The sequence below is a fragment of the Manacus vitellinus genome, unplaced genomic scaffold (genome assembly GCF_001715985.3).
Source record: "Manacus vitellinus isolate BGI_N305 unplaced genomic scaffold, ASM171598v3 scaffold_6_pilon, whole genome shotgun sequence".
Classification (NCBI taxonomy): domain Eukaryota; kingdom Metazoa; phylum Chordata; class Aves; order Passeriformes; family Pipridae; genus Manacus; species Manacus vitellinus.
The window spans coordinates 22691630-22711407 of record NW_021940750.1 but is presented as its reverse complement, the minus strand read 5'-3'; the positions used below and the strand labels follow the sequence as shown (position 1 = coordinate 22711407).

Here is a 19778-nt window from a genome sequence, read left to right as displayed (position 1 = left end):
ATATTTATTAATCAATTATATCAAATTATTTGTATTATGAAATGATAAAGAAACATACCCTTTAAGGTTATATTTTGATTGAATGGTTGGTAAATTTAATATATGAGCTGAAAGTGAGAGTATTGTATTTCTTCCTATCTACCTGCTATGGTTTAAAGATATTTTCTGCATTCTGCAAATATAACGAAAAAATATGGGTTACAGGATGTGTTTATGAAAACACTTAAAAAGAATAAAGAGAGACAATAAAGCAGAGGCAGGAGAAGAGAAGAAATAGCCGGTTATATGACAAAAACTTAGTTGTGGGGGGAAGCAGTATCAGAGATTGTCAGCAAACTCAAAAGGCTCCAAGTTCATGTAACACACCTACTACATAAACAACCATTAAACAGTAGCATGTAGCACATATTGACATATTGGTGTTTATTAGAGCTGTCATTCCCCCACTACGTACTGTCTTAACAGATCGCTGAATTCAAAGTGTCAGTGATTACACAGGCCATAAAAGAAATTCTACATGCTAATTTCATTTTTTTCTGAGAAAATTATAGCAAACAATGACCTTCCAGATTTTATAGAGGAGAAATAACCATGACAGCTAAGCTAATGGCTAGGCAAACAGATATTGACACATTAGTTTCTAGGTTTTTATATTCAAATATATCCAACACTACTAAACAAACAAAAATATTTTTTTAAAATTATTCCCAAATAAATGTGTTTTCATCTTTCGGTGATGCAAAAATAGCTATGAAAAGGCATTTTACAAAGTGAAATGCATCCTGAGCTTACCAGAAGATGATTACCACCTAGTGTCCAATGCTAGTATTACCAATGTGGTAGGAATGAAAGACTTACATAGCAAAGTAACTGAAAGTAAGGAATCACTTCTGAATATGCTAGAATACTAAATGGTTTCTTTCCTACAATTAACCCACAGTCCAGCAGAATAACATAAAATATACATCAAAACTGGCCCAGCTCTAAGAAATTAAAGAAATGCTAGATCTTTACAAAATGAAAGTGTGTGGGTCAGTGTTTGGTATAATTCTGTACTGAAAGTGAGTTCTTAGTGCTTATGTATCCTCTTCCTGCAAACTGAGGTACATATGGACACTGTCAGACTGTCAGGGCTATTTTATAGCAAAACAAAAGTTTCTAATTTATAGCAAACAGAAAATACCAAACAAGAATTTTGGAGCTTATCCTTGCTCAGTTTGTGATCACTCACTGCTTCTGATTGGATTTGAGTTAAAAAAAAAAAGACTTTACAGGAAGCAATGACCATACTGAATGTTACTTTCCATTTACCAGCAAAACAGTAGGCTGCTAATGTTGTGGCCTGCCCAGTGGATGAGGGAAAGGCTGTGGATATAGTTTATCTGGACTTAGGTAAAGCCTTCCACACTGTCTCTTATAGCATTATCCTGGAAAAGCTGGCAGCCCATGGCTTTAACAGGTACCTTCTTCACTGGGTTAAAACCTGACTGGATGGATAGGCCCAGGGAGTGGTGGTGAGTTCCCAGGGAGGGAATGGAGTTACCTCCACTTGGTGGCTGGTCACTAGTGGGGTTCCCCAATGGTCAGTATTGGGGCTTGTACTCTTTAGCATCTTTAGTGATGATGTAGACCAGGGGATGGCATACACCATCAATCAGCTTGCAGATGACACTAAGTTGAGTGGGAGTGTTGATCTGCTGGAGAGTCAGAAGGCTCTGTAGAGGGATCTGGACAGGCTGGATTGATAGACCAAGGCCAGTTGTCCAAGGTTCAACAAGATGAAGTGCTGAGTCCTGCACTTGGGACACAACAACCCCAGGCAGTGCTACAGGCTTGGGGCAGAGTGTCTGGAAAGTGGCCCAGTGGAAAAGGACCTGGGGCTGCTGGTCAACAGCAGCTGAACATGAGCCAGCAGCGTGCCCAGGTAGTAAAGGCGGCCAATGACAGCCTGGCTTGTATCAGAAATAGTGTGGCCTTGTATCAGAAACAGCAGGACTAGGGAAAGGGATCATCCCTCTGTACTCAGCACTGGTAAGGCTGCACCTCAAATCCTGTGTCAAGCTCTGGGCCCCTCACTACAAGAAACACATCTGAGGTGCTCGAGCATGTCCAGACTGGGCCAATGAACCTGGTGAAGGGTCTGGAGCACAAGTCTTATGAGGAGCAGCTGAGGGAGCTGGGGTTGTTATCCTCTAGAAAAGGAGGCTCAGGGGAGACCTTATTGCTCTCTACAACTACCCAAAAGGAGCTTGTTGAAAGGTTTTCCCAGGTAAAAAGCGAGAGGACAAGTAAGTAGCCTAATGATAGGTACAAGTTGCACCAGGACAGATTTAGACTGGATATTAGGAAAAATGTCTTCAGGGAAAGAGAAGTGGTCAGGCTTTGGAAGAGACTGCTCAGAGAAGTGGTTGAGTCATCAGCTCTGGAGGGATTTAACAGATGTGCAGATGTAGCATTTAAGGACATGGCTTAGCGGTGGACTTGGCAATGTTAGGTTTACAGTTGGACTTGATAATCGTAAAGATATTTGCCATCCTAAATGATACTATGATTCTATGATTTTATCATTTACAGTGCCTGAAACTGATAGTGTGTCTCCACTGTAGGCATTATGTCCTAAAAGGTCTCTTCATTGAACATAATACCTTGGAGATAAGTAAAAGACCTGTAGACGTGGTGATTAAGGGACATAATTTAGTAGACTTGGCAGTACAAGGTTTAGGGTTGTACTCAAACTTAAAGGTCTTTTCCAATCTAAATGATTCTATGATTCCATAATGCTATGGTTCTCAATAAGACACAGCTAGCCTCACATATACGCAAGTTCTTTGAAGGAATCAGAAACAAGTGATGATTGATTTTTGAACTCATATTTTCAAAACAAATCAGAAAGGACCTCAGGAAAGATTTGAGACAAATTGGCTTTTAGACATAATAAAAAAAGCTGGTTTATGAATTGACAGCAGGTTCAAGCAAGGACAAAAAAAAAAAGGAGGTAGTGAACTCTGAATTTTCAGCATATAGGGAATTAATTAATGGATATTTACTTAGAACTACGATACTGAACAGTGTTGGCTTGCTGTTCAGGCTCTTCCTATTTTCGTTTAGTATGGGTGTTGTACTAAGCTGCACATAGATATGTTGTGATCTTGATGAGTCAGCTGCCATCAATACATGCCATTTTTGTATCCTGGTATTTTTCCTCAATAGACTCTCACCAGCTATTATCGAGTTAGCTGAAAAGACAAAAATATTTCTGTTCCCTTTGAGTGAGTCTAATTGCCCTTAGAGAGAGCAGGAACTATGCAGATTCACTGTAGGGAGACTAAAACCTATTGTTTACTGGTTTAGTTTCATAAAGAATGATAATGCAACTTTTTGCCCACATCTTTTAGAAACTGGCCTCATAAGATTTCAGTAAGATGTAAACTTAATTACATTGTAAAAAAATATTTGGGTGGGGAATGGCTTCTGATCTACTGCCATTTAATTGTAGCAAAAAGAGCATGCTTGCTTTCTGACAACTGTTTAAGTAAAACTGTCTGTAAACAGTCACATGATAAATATGTTATAAAAAATGCTAAGTGCTCATTTACGAATTTCATTTGTTTTGCCTTCTTAATAAGTTGTAGAGGCATAGATTTTAAGGCTAAGGGGGCTCATGGGAACATCTAGTCTGACATTCTGGATAATGAAAAGCATAACATTTCCCAATAGGTACAGTACTGCTTCTCCTTTTTGATGTTTTTGGGGGTAGGAAGGTCATATATTGTTGGTTTAAAAAGAATATTAAAAAGAATCCCATACAACAATTTATCATTTGTTCAAGTGCTCAATCATTCTTGCTTTTTGTCTGTGTTTGTCGCTACTGGTGTGCAGTACAAAGTTGGGAAGTGTATTCAGGCATTGATTTTATGCTCTTTGAATTGGCACTCTGGAGTGAATTGTCGTTCTCTGCATTGACTCCAAGAAATTCAGGCTTCAGATTTTGATCCTCTGAACTGCATTAAAGAAAAGTGCCAGAATTATCCTTGAGTAAATGGCTGGGATAAATCCTTTCTCTCCCAAGATGAAATCTGTTCAACTGTAGCTTTATGCCACTAGATTTTGTGCAGACTTTACCTATGAAATGAAAGAGCCTCACATTCTCATAGTTAACATGATCGAATTGCTCCTTTTTTGTTTAGATAAGTTGAACAGCTATGATCACAGAATCACAGAATGGGTAAGGTTGGAAAGGACCATAGTGGGTCATCTGGTTCAACCACCCTGCTCAAGCAGGGTTGTCCAAGAGCACGTTGCACAGAACTGTATCCTGCAAGGTATATTTTTTCAATACTTTATTTAAACCTGTGATTCCTTTTGAACTAACTCCAGCATTTCTACTTCTTAAACTGTGAGCAGTAGAATTAAACCACCTATATTCTTTATTAAACATTTTTTGGCATAGAGCTCCAGGCAGTTATCCACTGAGCATAACCAATATGTCATTTTCAAAGTCTTTGGTTTTGAGAATAGCGTCTGCCTAACCTGTAGGAAAAAAAAATCGTAGTTTACTGTTCTTACTGTTTTCCCTGCCTCTTTATTTCAATGCACATTGTGTGCTTTACTTGGTTTACTAAATGTTCCGGCTCTGTCTATCAGTGACTTGTCCTCTTCATTATTTACAATTTTCACAGAATTTATTCTCTGGGATGTAATTCAGCACCTTTGTCAGTCTCCTCATCAGAAAGTCTGCTTTCCTTCTTTTGTTGAATCTTGCAATATTTCTTGTTCTTGTAGGGATCAGAGGCAATTTATACCCCTCACCTTTCTTCTCTCTCAGACTGTTGCAGTGCAAATAATTCCTCAGCTGAAAGATTTTTCTTATCAACTTGATAAAAATAAGATGATGTAAATATTTAAGAACCAACTCTGGACTTAACATCAGAGTCTAAATCTGAATGTTTCTTTTAAAGCAGAACCTTTTAGCAAAAAGTTCTAATAATCACTGAAGAACAAAGTTTGCTGAAACTTTCAAATCTTCCTATCTTTGGAGTACTTTTTTTGTCTCTCAGAGGTAATTATTGCCTTCACTGAAAAACCAGAAGATTGGTATAATGACATTGTCAATGAAAGGCATGGAAGAGTTGATCACAGTACAGCATTTTCCTTTTTTTTTTTTCCTCCACAGATTTTCTCATTTCTTGGTCTACCTTCTTCTTGTAATGGAATTACTTTAGAAGTAGCCTATGACATCTTGAAGCCAGGGACAAATACTATCAAAAAATACCTCAAAAGGAAATCCTTTTAAGAGCGGAGGAATGGCTGTACTTGATGAGACAAAGGTGCACCTAGTCCACTGTCTTGTTTCTGGTAGTCCATTGGCAGATGCTGAGAGAAGAGTATAAGAAAAGGAGAAGCAAATATTATACTTCCCACTAATATTCTCCTAACCTTTCACAGTAAGGGTGTTAAGGAGCTAGATGTTCTTGTTCCTACGCAGAAAAAACTATTTTCATGTTGTTTCTTAGAACTGTCTTGTTTATGAAAGCTTTCAGCAATGGTGTCTTCTCAAGTAGTCTTTTCTGCTTCACTCTCTTCCTGATGCTTTTCTTTGGATTGTTTCCAATTAATCCACAATTTTCCTGAGAAGTGTTGTTTCAAAATGCACCAATATCAGTGCTGATTAGGTACTACAAGTAGATTTGGTGTTCCTAGATATAAAATGACATATGTGGGGAGGTCAGGAAGAGATTTTTTTTTTCCCTAAAAAAACCCAAACCATTTCTATCTGTTGTAGAATGGAATTAGCAAAAATTCCACCACTCAGTTTAACAGATTTAATTGAGGTATAGAAGTGAAGTGAGTTTTCATCTATATAAGAAACAATTATTACATTAGGGTACAGCAGTGACATTAAAAACATGCAAATAGCTGTGTTGATTGACATGAAGGATGAAGGACTCATTTTGTCAAGTCTTCTTCTTTTTTTTTTTTTTATCATTAACAAAGACAGGCCAAATTTTTACCTACAGATAGACTGAAAGGGTAAATATAGGCCAGGCACATGTAATACTCCCTTAATACTTTCCCAGCTTCACACCTTTTTCTGTTGAAGGAATTTTCTGAGTCTGTTCATTAATGTATTTTTTTGCCTGTTTCTAATTCTCAGTGGACCTCTCTTTCAGTTGCACACCCAATTTTGCCTTGAGATTTTATCAGCTTCTTGCATGTCTTTTTACAAGGAATTCTAAAGACCTGCTTCCTGTTGCATGAAGAAATACTTCATTTCAGTTTTGATGAGTTGTTAGGGGTTTTCTGTTTGGTTTTTGGGTTAGTTGTTTGGTTGCTTTGGTTTGATGATTTTTTTTTGGTTTTTTGTTAACTTTCCAAACTTGTCTACCTCTAGCTTCATATATATGACATTTTGTTCTTGAAGTAGGAGGAAAACGTCAATCCCATTTTCTCCCCACCCTTCCTGATGTGTAGACCTCTATTATACCTCCATTCAGCAATTCTTCAGCCAGTGTGAAAGGTCACAGGCTACCCAGTATCTTCTGTGGAAACCATTCCACACTTTTGGTCATCCTTCCTGCTTTCTCTGTACTTCTTCAATTTCTAAATAAATATCCTACTCCAAGTGATAATATCAGTGCTCTACAAGGTATTCAAGGTATAGGCAAACCCTTATTTGTACAGTGGCAAAAGTATGTTATCTGTTCCTTTCCCAGTATTTTCTAATATTTGATTAAGTTGTTTTGAGGGGTTTTTTGATGTTGTCTTTTGGGGTTTGGTTTGGGGTTTTTTTGGTTGGTTGGTTGATTTGGAGGGTTTTTTTGGCTTTTGATTAGTTAGTTGGCTTTTTTTTTTTTTTTTTTGGTTTGGTCTTGGTTTGGTATGGTTTGGTTTGGGGTTTTTTTTTAGGTTCTTTTTTACTCTTCCTGAGCACTGAATCCATGTTTTACAGAACTAATGCCAAGATCTAACATAATGCCAAGATCTCCTCCTGATGAAATTATGAGCTCAGAACTTGTCATTTTTAATATATGTATCTTTGTATGGTTTTCCCACTGGGTATCATTTCCTCTATTATCATCAAATTTCGTTTACCGTTTCATTTGCCACCCACTCAGTCCTGTAAGAGCCCTTTGAAATTCTTCACAGTCAGCTCTTAGCACTACTGCCTTAATAACTTAGAACGAGTGAACTTCGTTACCTTAGGCTACCACTGGATTTTTGGCATTGGTCTGGAACCTTTTAAAAGAAGTTACGTGTTGAATGTCCATTTGAATATCAGATGCACTTCTCATACTTACCTATGTAAGTATGAGAAGTGCATCTTGCACTTCAAAGCATTACAACTTGCTTTGTCATAACCACAAGTCAAGTCTAGATCATTCCTTACATTCCTCAAATAGGAAAAAATCAAGCCAATTACATTCATTATTTCATTCATTGTCTCTATTTCTATCATTTGTGAACCAAAACCCTGTAACTGTAGGCACTGTGTGAAGACAGGACACAGACAGTTCTTGCCTCCAAACGTAATGTAGGACTGCATATATAGACAAACATGAGCATCTGTAAGGCAGTAGAAAGCTGTATATTTACGTGTATAATATACACACATTTCTGGAATAGGGTTGTTTTCCCTAAGGCAGAGCTCTGCTCTAATTCATCAGTGAAAGTTATTTAAGCAAAGTGAATGTGAAACCAGATTTACTGTTTCTGTGTTTTCTCAGTATAAATTCAAGCAGGTTTGAAGTAACTTCCTGTGTTCCTTCTTTATGTACTTTTAATGTACAAAAAATTAGGTCTTAGAGGTCTTTCTGCATTTTATAGTATCTCTAACTGTTCATAAAGGCATCTTTGGTTTTTAAAGCCTATTTCTTTGTCACGTGTGATCTCAGACTTTCTTTGTCTCACAAAATCAGTTATTGCTTTTTTTGTTCAAGTGGAATAGCAGGAAATTTCTTAATTTACATTTGAAATGTAAAGAAAATTGTTAACTAAAGCATACTGTTCTATAATCCCTGCTCAGCTAGTCAGGTTCCAAGCAAATTCCCTCCTTATTCTCAATTAAACATAAAAATTTTTTTTTAAAGGGATATGGTTCAAAGTGGTCTGTAGTGTAAATAGGATCTACTGAAACATTTCCACAGTCTGGGAGAGTGGTTTCTGTACTGCAACATCTGTTTAATCCATATGCCTGACTCATTCAAAAATCAAGAAAATTAACAAAAAAATTGGAAAAAAAAGTAATAATATGGAAATGGCAAGACAGAAAGGTTAAGTAGAAAAAGAAGATATTTTGGTGGAAAGGGTGAAGATTCTTCTCTTGTGGATCTATGGTAACAATTTTTCTTCCTGACAGCCAGAAAAAAAGATAATGCTGTTGCTCAGAGTTGGGATTTTGCAATCAGGAAAGATACACATTTTCAGAATTGTATCATAATGAAACCTTTTATTCTGGGCTACACAAATTTCAAAACTGACATCAGGACTGTCTCAGGCTCAGCTGAATGCATGTGGGTCATGGTCAGGCATGACGGAACATTGTAGTGGAGATAGCTTCTGAAGAAGTCAGCTAATTTTTTCCTTTGTAACTGAATTTACCCACCAAAAGGAACAGAATTATTTTTCTCATAGCTATATAGGCTTTTAACATTTGCTCACTCTCTTGTGACAGAGATTTCCCCTTTTCCCAACTTGCATCAGTCCTTGTGGACTCTTTCTTATAGGAGAGGAATTTTACCTCTCAGAGAGATTCTGCAGGAAAATGATATTTCATAAATTCCTTGTTCATAGTACCATTTGTGGAAACTCTCTAATTTATTGGGTAAGGAGAAAACTGCATTGTTTTACCATGGAGTCTTTTAAACTGTTTTGGTGGGCATTTCCTTTCTGACTAATTCATCTGAGTTCAAAGCACCTTACTTTGTTAGTTACTGGGAGACAAGTGTGTGTACTAAATTTGGGGAGTGTCCTGGAGCACAGAAACTCAAAAATTATCTTACTGGCTCACAAAGCAAGCTCCAAATCACCCAAGATCATGTCCTGAACATTGACCAAAAAAAGTTACCCAGGGCACAGGTATAAATAATCTTATATGAACAGATCACATTAGGAGAGCAAAAGGTCTGCTGGAGCTGAAACTAGCAATGTATGTGTAGGGTAACAAGAGGGACTTCTGTAAGTGTGCATGGTCAGCAAAAGGAAAACAGGGAAACCGGGGGCCCGCTGCTCAAGGGCACAAGGGACTTACTGACAAAGGACACAGAAAAGGCCTCAATGCCTTCTTGGTGTAGTTTAACCCCAGCTGGCAACTAAGACTCACGCAGCTGCTCACTCACTCCCTCCGCAGTGGGATCGAGGAGAGAAACCGAAGAGTAAAAGTGAAAAAACTTGTGGGTTGAAATAAAGATGGTTTAATAGGTAAAGCAAAAGCCACACATTAGCAAAGCAAAATCAGGAATTAATTCAATGCTTTCCATTAGCAGGCACGTGTTCAGCCATACCCAGGAAAGCACAGGAAAGTCCCAACTGTGACTTGGGAAGACAAATGCTTTCATTCTGAAAGTACCCCCTTCCTCCTTCTCCTCCCAGCTTAATATGCTGAGCATGACATCATATGGTATGGGATATCCCTCTGGACAGTTGGGGTCAGCCGTGCTGGCTGTGTCCCTTCCCAGCTCCTCATGCACTCTCAGCCTGGTGGGGTGGTATGAGAAGCAGAAAATGTCTTTGCTCTCTAAGCACTGCCCAGCAATAACTAATACATCCCCCCCTGAATTACCAACTCTTTCCAGCACAAATCCAAAACATACCGCCATACTAGGTACTATGAAGAAAATTATCTCAGTCAAAACCAGCACACTTTTGCACCTTTTTTTTTAATCTGCTCCCAGGCCTCCCAAGTCCCTCACTGGCAGCACAGCCTGAGGAAACAGAGCATTACCTGAAGCAGAAGACAGACTAAAGAAGCAGTGAAGTGTAGTAGGCATACAGCAATCTGTGGGACCTGATAGGCTGCACCTGAGGGCAATGAGGAGCTAGTTTGATGCCATTTTGAGGCCACTCTATCATCTTTGAAGGACCATCGTGTTCAAGGGAGATTATGTCTGAAGAACACAAGCATCATGCATGTCTTCCAGTGAGGTAGAATGGGAGGATGTGGGGAAACACATGCTAGTGGCCGCTATGTAGTTGGTTTTTGTATGTAATTAATTGTGTACCTTTGAATGTCCTTTTGCAGGTACTATGTACACAATCAGTGGAAAGATAAATTTCTTTATTTTCATCTATATTTCTATTTTAATAGTTACTAACATTCAGTTTTATTTTTGACCTCTGCTGAGCAGCTGGCAGCAATTACAGGCACTTAGTGGTTCTCTGATTAGACACAATAGTAGCAAGCAATTACAGCCTGTTCTTGCTCTCTTTCCCTGTAGGAAGTGAACCTCTTCAGACTGCTCTTTTCTAAAATTTCATGGTCCCCTTTGAACTCTCTTTGCAGCCATTTATAGATTCTTAGCTCAATATTTCAGAAACATGGGTCTTCTCTATTGTATTTTATTGTAGGCCATCATAAAAGTTTAAAGTTCAGGTTAAAATTGTAACAATATCAGTTTTAGGTCAAAATCTTAGTTCAAAAGTCATTAAATAGGTATGTCTGTGATCACAATAGAAGGAAATATATGAAGCTGTAATGTTTGAATATGGCAATTAAGTGAAGTCCCAGGCAACTGGAAAAAGGGAAATATTGTATGTATTGTTTAAAAGGGTATAAAGGAGGACCCTGGGAATTACTGACCTGTCAGCCTCACCTCTGTGCCTGGGGAGATCCTCCCAGAAGCTCTGCTAAGGTACATGGAGGACAGGGAAGTGATCTGAGACAGCCAGCATGGCCTCACCAAGGTCTTGCCTGACCAATCCAGTGGTGGAGTGACTATGTCAGTGCCCAAGGGAAGGGTTACAGATGTCATTTATCTGGTCTTCTGTAAAGCCTTGGACACGGTCCCTCACAGCATCCTTCTCTCTAAATTGGACAGAGATTGATTCCATGGGTGGATAAGGATTTGGTTGGATGGTTGCATACAGAGACTAGTGGTCAATGGCTCAGAGTCCCGATGGACATCAGTGACTAGTGGTGTCCCTCAGGGGTCCGTATTATATCCAGTACTGACTAATATCTTCATCAATGAGATGAACTTGAGTTGGATCAAGTGCACCTTCAGCAAGTTTGCAGATGACACCAAGCTTGACACACCTGAAGGACAGGATGCCATACAGAGAGACCTGGACAAGCTCAAAAAGTGGGCCCATGGGAATCTCATGAGGTTTGACAAGACCAAGTGCAAGGTGCTGCACCTGGGTCAGGGCAACTCCCAGTATTAATCCAGGCTGTAGGAGCAACAGATCAGGAGCAGCCCTGCTGAGAAGTGCTCATGGATGAAAAGCTGGACCATGAAGGAGGGACACAAAGATAATCAGAGGACTGGAGCACTTCTCTGTGGGAAAAGGTTGAGAAAGCTGGACTTGTTCAGCCTGCAGAAGAGAAGGCTCCAGGTAGACCTTATTGCAGCCTTTCAGTACTTAAAGAGGATTTATAAAAAAGATGGGGACAAAACTTTTAGCAGGGCCTGTTGCAATAGGGAGAGGAGCTAGGATTTTAAACTAAAACATGGTAGATTCACACTTGATATAAGGAAAACATTTTTACAATGAGCATGGTGAAACATGGGCAAAAGTTGCCCATAGAGGTAGTAAGTATCCTATTCCTGGAAGCATTCATACTGCATGCTATGCTGACCAACCTGATCTAGTTAAAGATGTCCCTGCTCATTGCAGAGGTGGTTGGACTAGATGACCTTTAAAGATTCCTTCCAACCCAAACTATTCTATGATTCTATGCTAAGTTACAGTATTAAGTTTCATTTCAATTACCTTTACTGGCTTTTCAACCTCTATATTTAAGTATCTCCTCATTTGTGAGAAAAAAATAGGTCAAACTTTTTGTGTTATGTGACTCAATCTGTCTTCATAAAGACTGCCATTTAAAATGCTGGTTTCTTTACATCCAGGCAGATCACACTCACAGACTTGAGATCAAAAGAGAACTAGTCTTACTTTGGCAAGTGTCAGCGGCTCATTGTCTGTGTTGAAGTTTAAATTGCAACAAATCTACTATAGGTGTTATGATTGCTTCTGCTTGAGTCCATAGCATCGTATTTTGCAAAATCCTGAATATCATTGTTTCACATTGAATTAGTTAAGGATTCAGGGCACTGGCTGGATTGAACAATTTTGAACAGAATAAAAGCTGTTGACATAAAATGGCCTTTTTGCAGATGGGTCAATTCTCATTGAAGTGAGTAAAGCGAGCTACATTTTCTACTCTCTAAATTTTGGCTACCACTTAGAAGACACCTAAGGGTGGTTAACAAGCTGCTAGGCTATTAGTAGCTTCACAACATAAATTGTTGGGTTTTTTGAGACTCTTTTATGTGTATCTGTGAACATAAGGATATGTAAGGATATGTAAGGATATGTCCAGCAGAACACAAAAGCACATATTTGAAACTGATTTTTTTAAAAACTGAGACTGTACCTCATTTTTCTCATTCCTGTTTTAGCAGATCAGCATCTAAACTGCATGTGAGAAGGTTCAATCACAGTTTGTGATGAAGGCAGATCATTTAGACTTTTTAAAAAACACTTCCTGAGACGGTCCAGTTTTCAAAATACAATCTCCTTTTCTTAGACTGTTTTGAGGTTCTGTAAACTCAAGTTAGGGAAAATATCAATTGATTTTGCAAATATATAAACAGTTGTATGAGTCATATTCGTGTAAGGTTGCCCTCTTAACTGATACTAACAGAAAATATAGTATTATTACCTTTTTGCAATATACTCTGTAAACTATTGCTTAGTTGTTACAGAGGTTTTTTTGTAAAATTTAAGCTTTTTCTTTTGTTTTACAAGTATATCAATATGCTCTGTTTCTCAATTCAAGAGAAGGTTGTTGTGTGCTTCTGAAGTGTAACAGGTTGGAAATTCAATGTCTAAAGAAAACAATGTAATGAAAACTGACTGCTGTAGCAGTTCAAGATTCAGTGGAGTGTAACACTTACAGAATCAGTCTGTTAAACTACAGTTGAAATCATCTCCAAAAACAGAGTTTAACCCTTGTGTAAAACACTTTTTGCTATCAAGTTGATCAAAACTCATCATCTTCACAGACAAGTAAAAAATGAAAATGAGTTTCTACTGCCATATCACCAGTGTCTCTTGTAAAAATGTGGATATTCTTATTGAGATTAACCTCTACATAGCATCTACAAAAAAACTATTTGCAGTACTTCTGCTTTTCTGTTGAGTAAGCTATACGTGTAGTTAAAGCATGATGAAGAAATGCTCATTCTACTAGGAATGAGAATGGTTCTTTCATTTGTGCTTGTACAGTTCCCAGCATTTGATGGGTTTCTGCCTCATGACACAGGAAATGTCAGTGTTCCAAATGCTACTGATACAATGTTACTGATACAATGACTGATAAGGAATGAAACAAATACTCTATTAGTTTGATTTTCAGTAGTTTCTCTGGTCCCCTACTACCCTTCATTCCTGTTCTTCATCTGCTCACTTCTTTGAGTTGAGGTGTGTGTACAGTAAAGCAGTGCACAGTTTGTAAGTAACTTCAAGAACCCTTAGAACAGTTTTTTTCAACTTACCATTGTGATTATGAACAAATTCTTTCACTTTAAAATTTCACTTTAACTGAGAGGATAATATATACTAATTTTTTAGACGGTGTATTGGACCTACTGTATGTCAACATGTAGGACTTTTGTATGTCAACAGCAGGATTATAGAAGTAATATTATGTTTTTCCAAGTGAAATGTGTAGGTAAATATAATAACACATATTGGATTTGGCAAGAAAGCGTAGGTTTTTGTAAAATGCAGTATTTAGGAAACATTTTATGTTGCAGCATATACATAGAATTATTTAAATCCCTACCTGAAAGACAACTGATAAAATGATTTCATGGATTTGGTAACTATAATGGTGTTTGGAAAACAAAAAAAAATAATAATTTTAAGAAAGCTCAAACCTGATTTTTTCTTTAGAAACTGTTAAATACTTCTATAAATGAAAACAACTCAATATTGTTTGAAAAATGAACTAATTGCAACTAAAACATTATTTCATAAAATGTAGCCATTTTATAATACTTCCAGAATATATAGAATATATGATCCTTTCCATCCAGGCAGCTTTCCAGCCACTCTTCCTCTGGCCTGTAGCTCTGCATGGGCTTGTCATCAGCTGTGTTGAGATCCTTCTGCAGAGCCTACATACCCTTTAGCAGATCAACACTCCCATCCAGCTTGCTGTCATCTGTGAACTTGCTGAGAGCGCATTCAATCCCCTCATCCAGATCATCAATAAAGACATTAAACAGGATGGGCCCCAACACTGAGTCCTGGGGAACATTACTTGTGACCAGCTGCCAGCTGGATGTAACTGCATTCACCATCAGTCTCTGGGCCCAGCCACCCAATCATTTGAGCATCACTGATGCAGCAAACAGTACACCTCATGCAATCAGATGGATTCCTTCCTATTTTTCAGAGTCTTCCAAAGAAGAGAGACCTACAAGCATTTAGTTCCCAAGGTATTTTCTAAAGCACTTTTAAAAAAGAATTATACTATACTTGTGACCTTCCATTCTTTTGTCACCATGGCTGATTTAAATGGTAAGTGACAACTACAGTAGGCAATGCAGCAATTTTTTGCCTTTGGAACTCTTATACAAGTATTATCTGGCTCAGGCTACTTGAACCTATTCAATTTTTCAGTGTTGTTTCAAACAAACTTCATACTGATGCTTTAATTTGGTCAAAGTTTTTCAGGCTTACCATTTGATGTGTTTTAAAGGTTATACTGAGTTTTCATGATATTACAAGTTTCTCTTCAAAATATTTTTTTACTGTATTACTTCAAGTTTCCCAAAATTTCCATTTCTGGGTATGACTTCCATTTTCTGAAGGATGCTCTATTAGCTTCCTTCAGTTTTCTAACCATGTCAGTGTTTTTCCTGTTCTTTTAGACTCTCAGTACTTCATCATTAAAATAGGGATAATAATTATATGCTTATGTTGCAAGGTTGTTTATGAAGATATATTTATGAGGGTCTACACTTAACTCTGAGGTAATGAAGTCTAAAAAAAGATAATAATTAGAATTACCTGAAGTCAGAATATATCTATTGCTACTTCTAAATATCACATTGTAAATATGTAAAAGATATTACAAAGTTTCCATATGTCCTTTATCAAAAGCTGACAAAAACAGGTGGAACTAAACAGGCCAGCTGTTTCACTACATCTTGTTATGCTGGTATCCACATGCTCACCCCTACCAGCATAGGAAACATGACATATGTCAGCCTGAAGGCTGAGCTCAAAAATCAGTATCCTATCTATGAAAAATATCCTGGAGCAGATGCAGAACTGTAAATTATACCTAATGTAAAGAGCATATTCTTAAAGACTGTACTGGTTTTGTATCTATTTATATGCCAGTTCCACTGTCCCCTCCAAATTCCCTCTTTTTCAATTTCAATCAAATTTGATTAAGTTGATGTGAAAAGAGCACCTGGGTACAGGATAGAAACCTTACTAGCATCCCTTCTGAAAAGCAAAGGGACAGGGAAAGGGAAAGGGAAAAGAGCAGAAGTTATTTTAGTAAGTGAATGCAGGAGATGTAGTGTACAAATGAACAAGAAGCAAAATTTCATTAGTTTTATTGCCAAAAGAAAAGTAATTAAAAACGACTAATAATAGGCTCATAAAATGAAAAGCATTGGGAACTGCATTGAGATGAATTTGGGATAGTGATACCATCTGAATATGTCATCATAATGATGCCAAAAAGGGTATTACAATAATTCAAGCATTATGATGATTGTAGCTTTGGACAGATGTTCAGTGAGATTTTGGTGATCCGTAAGTGTAAGTAATTTTTCACAGTCATTAACCCTCCCCTCCTAGTGGATCTGCTTGAACTGAAAGACCAGGATCTCCCCTGGCATATTCCACCAAACACAGAAGAGGTTAGTGCACCAATTGCTGCCCTGCTCCAGCACTTTGCTGCTGAAAGAGAAAAGCACTGTCAGCCAAGGGGTTGGGACAGAGATCTCAGTACCATTGCATGTAGTGCCCCTGCCACAGCATGAAGGAGTGCTGGAGTCAAGGATAGGCAAAGGCAGAAGCAAAGGAGGACCTTGCAGGGGTAAAACAGCAACAGACGAAGTCAAGGTGTCAGCTGTGCAGAGAGAGGTATAAAATATACTATAGATGAAACAAAATTATTGATATATAATTTCATAATTTTTTAGTACTGTATTTCAATACCACTTAGAACTGCTTTCCTGCCATAGTATAGTATCAGTATATTATATAGGGATTATATAACCCTTAACTTCAGGCAACAAGATAAGAATTACCTATGATACACAAAACCTTTTTCTTTCTACTTATTTTGTTTATTCCCCAAGAAAGGAACTAAAAAAAAAAAAAAAACTTGTACTGAAAAATCCAAGATCAATATCTGTGCATTCAGGCATTCTGGATAATCACCTGCATTAACTATATTTGGATAAATACATCACAAACAGTTTAAAACAAGCACACTTTCCTCGCTTAAGTTCATGTCACTTTTCCACTAAAAGAGTTGGAAATAAACATTTATTGGAATTTCTTATAAGCATGGCTTGTTAAAATAAAGGCTTAGCCCATTCTCTTAAAGTAGGGTAAAGAAATGAGAACAGTCCCAACAGTTCATCAGAATGAAATTTTAATTGGAGTTTCAAGATCCTGTGTACTGAAAAGAGCTCATCATCTCCAAAAGCTGGCACAGCATTCTCAGTCTCACTAGCCTCTTAGTTCTACAACCCTACAAAACTGAATAGCCACATAAGAAAGTTTTAAAATTGGCAATCTTGAGGTTCACACATTACCACCACCAAGCAAAATTACTTTGCCTAATGTAACAAAGTTGCTGGATTTGGGGAAAATTGCAGAGTTTCAACATACAATGTGCAGACATGTATAGCTACATACTTCACCTCAAAGAAGCGTTCATTTGTTCTAAGGTTAGCAGAAACTTACTTCTGAATCTTTTGTCTTTAATTCAGAACTGTTGCCGCTTGTAAGGCAGAAGGATGCAAAGCATGACAGAATCAGGGGCACATGCTTTACAATCTCTTAGGAAAACTCTGTGTGTTATCTGCCACGTGCAAGTAATCCTGTCTGAAGCACCTGAAAGCACTCTCAATAACAGACACATATAAGTAACTGTTATGACTCCCATTTAACATATGGAGTGAAAGAAAGATTAGGTCATTTGCTGAGGGACTACAGAATCAGATATAGTCCCCTGGACTTGAGCAATTCAAGTAATAATACAGAAGGAAAATATACACATTTTATCCAGAGAGAAAACTGCAAACTGAAGTAAAAAAAATGTTGTGGAATATTTTTGTTTGTTTTTTTGTTTGGTTTGTTTTTGTTGCTGTTTGTTTGTTTGGGTTGTGGTTGGTTGGTTGGTTGTTCATTCAGGGGGGCGGGGGGGGTTGTGTGTGCAAAGAGCTCTGTTTTCCTTATTTCCTCAAATAATTTTCCCATTTATTTTCAAATAAAAGACTATACAGCACATGTTCTACCTTTTCAACCATATGCTATAAAATCACAGTTGCCTTTACCTGGAATATTTTCTTGTCTACGGGAGGGAGTACCTGTGTTGAGAAGTTTGCAATGGTCACTGTAGTTGGTACAGATGATTAAATTCCACCCAATATAAACAAAAAAATATTTCTCAGTTGTTTTTCTTAATTATTTTCCCATGGAAATAAGATCATCATTGATTGTTTTTATCTTTTAAAAACAGTGGTTTATGATCTTAAAGCTCTCATTACTACAGGTGTTTAAAACACTAGAACTCCAGTGGCCGAAGTGCTTATTTGTGAAGCTGTATGCAGAGAGGTACTTCTCAGCCATCATACCAGCATTTTTTCAAGGAAAGTATCCAATTTCGTTATGTGATCTCATTGTTTCTATTAACTATTTTAAATGCCTGTACAAAGGCATATTTCTCCTATAAACTGAAACTGCTTTATTTTCTAACTTGTCACGGTAGATTTCAAAGAACATACTACTTGGTACATACCGTAATGTTACAGCAATTTCACCTTAAATAAGGTGTGTATATAAAAGTATAATAACCAAATGAAAACCTGTATAGTTTAAAACCTTATTAACTGAAATACTGCAGTCTAATCATCCAAAAAATTAAAGGCATATAAAAATAATGGAAATAACATAAATAATTTTTTCTGTCTTTTCAGGTTAGTGATCAATTTGCTAAACCTTTACTTTCAGGTGTTAAAGAATCTTGAGAAATTCAAATTACTTAATGGTTCACATTTTCAAATAAAGTCCTGAGAATCATTATCAAGACATAAACCAATCAACCCGTTATTGTTTTATCTTGCAACTAAATCAACTGAGTTTGAGTTTGAAAGTAATCTATATATACAGTTGAACCTTCCCTTGGAGACAAGAAACAGTTTGTACTTCATGAGGCAAAGTAAAATCCAGGAGTGATTCATCTTAGTTTTAGCTGACTGGTGCCATTTCAGTTTCCCTACAGTATTTATCTGATAGATACAAAACAAGCTGCCCATCTGGACTGGCAGCAGGAACCTAGACATATTTTTTTAATGTGCCTGTAATGGTACCACTTAGGCTTAGGTACTTGAATTATTTTATGACTTTGGCAAGCTCCAAATTTTCTGCTTCATCCCACACTCCACACTTTTGTTTATCTGAAGTACTTCATCTCCCAGACAGTGTATTACGATTCTCAATTCCCATGGATTCTTTTTTTTTTTCTGGCTTTGACAAAGAAGCTGAAAATACATAGAAGAATTTGTGGAACTCTTTGTGAGGTGGCATATCCAATTTCTCTTATTTTTTTAATTACAAAACTGTGCTTGATCTACCCTTCCTTCACCTCACCCTCTAGGTACTTCCCACACAGAATCCAGCCTTCCACTCAGTTTGTCTATAAAAAGCCCAGTTACTAATTTTCCCACATTTTACACAGAACTCTTAACACCCAGTGGACAGTCATCTCTTCACAGCTCTATAAGGTTGAGTTTCCTACCTCCTCCTGTCACACACAGAGTCCGCATACTGCCGCTCCCGCTATGCTGTAGTGCTCAAGTAAATTGCGGCACTTTCCCGCTCACAAGTTCCTCATCTCGCAGGGCATTAGCTCAGAGCTTCTCCTGCCGGCAAAGTAAGAATACTCAAAACTGGGTAGTGCCTCCCCTAAACCATCCCAAGGTACTCACAGGGTCTGGGTGTCCTCCGGAAGGCTGGGAATAAAGTGGATGTCCCTGCAAGTGATTTTGTAGTCCTCCCAGTCAGAACACTCGCAGAAGGCTGAAGGGCACCTCTCTGTGCCCTGGCTGCACAGCACCAGCAGCAACTGGAAGGCTATCGGGAGGCACAGCATCTTCCGCCGCCCGCTCCCGCTCTGCCCCTCGCTTCTCCGAGGGGACGAGGAGACCCCAGAGCTGCAGGGGCAGACAACGCTGCCCCGCCGCGAAAAGCTGCTGGTGAAAGGCGGCACCTTCGCAGGACAACGCCGCCTCCTCCCTAAGCGGGTCAGGAGAGGTTTCAGGGAACTCTTCGCGCTCTCGCCATGGGGCAGGCTCCCTTTC

General features: G+C 38.1%; 1 protein-coding gene across 3 annotated transcripts in view; it reads right to left on the bottom strand.

The window, feature by feature from the left end:
- TSHR (thyroid stimulating hormone receptor) overlaps positions 1–19598 on the bottom strand; it is a 67315-nt gene extending 47717 nt beyond the window's left edge. For all 3 annotated transcript variants that reach the window (XM_018082339.1, XM_018082340.1, XM_018082341.1), the window contains exon 1: positions 19407–19598. In XM_018082339.1, the coding sequence (XP_017937828.1) occupies positions 19407–19570 (164 nt within the window). In that variant the 5' untranslated portion in view covers positions 19571–19598. The remainder of the gene's footprint in view (positions 1–19406) is intronic.
- Positions 19599–19778: the final 180 nt, after the last annotated feature.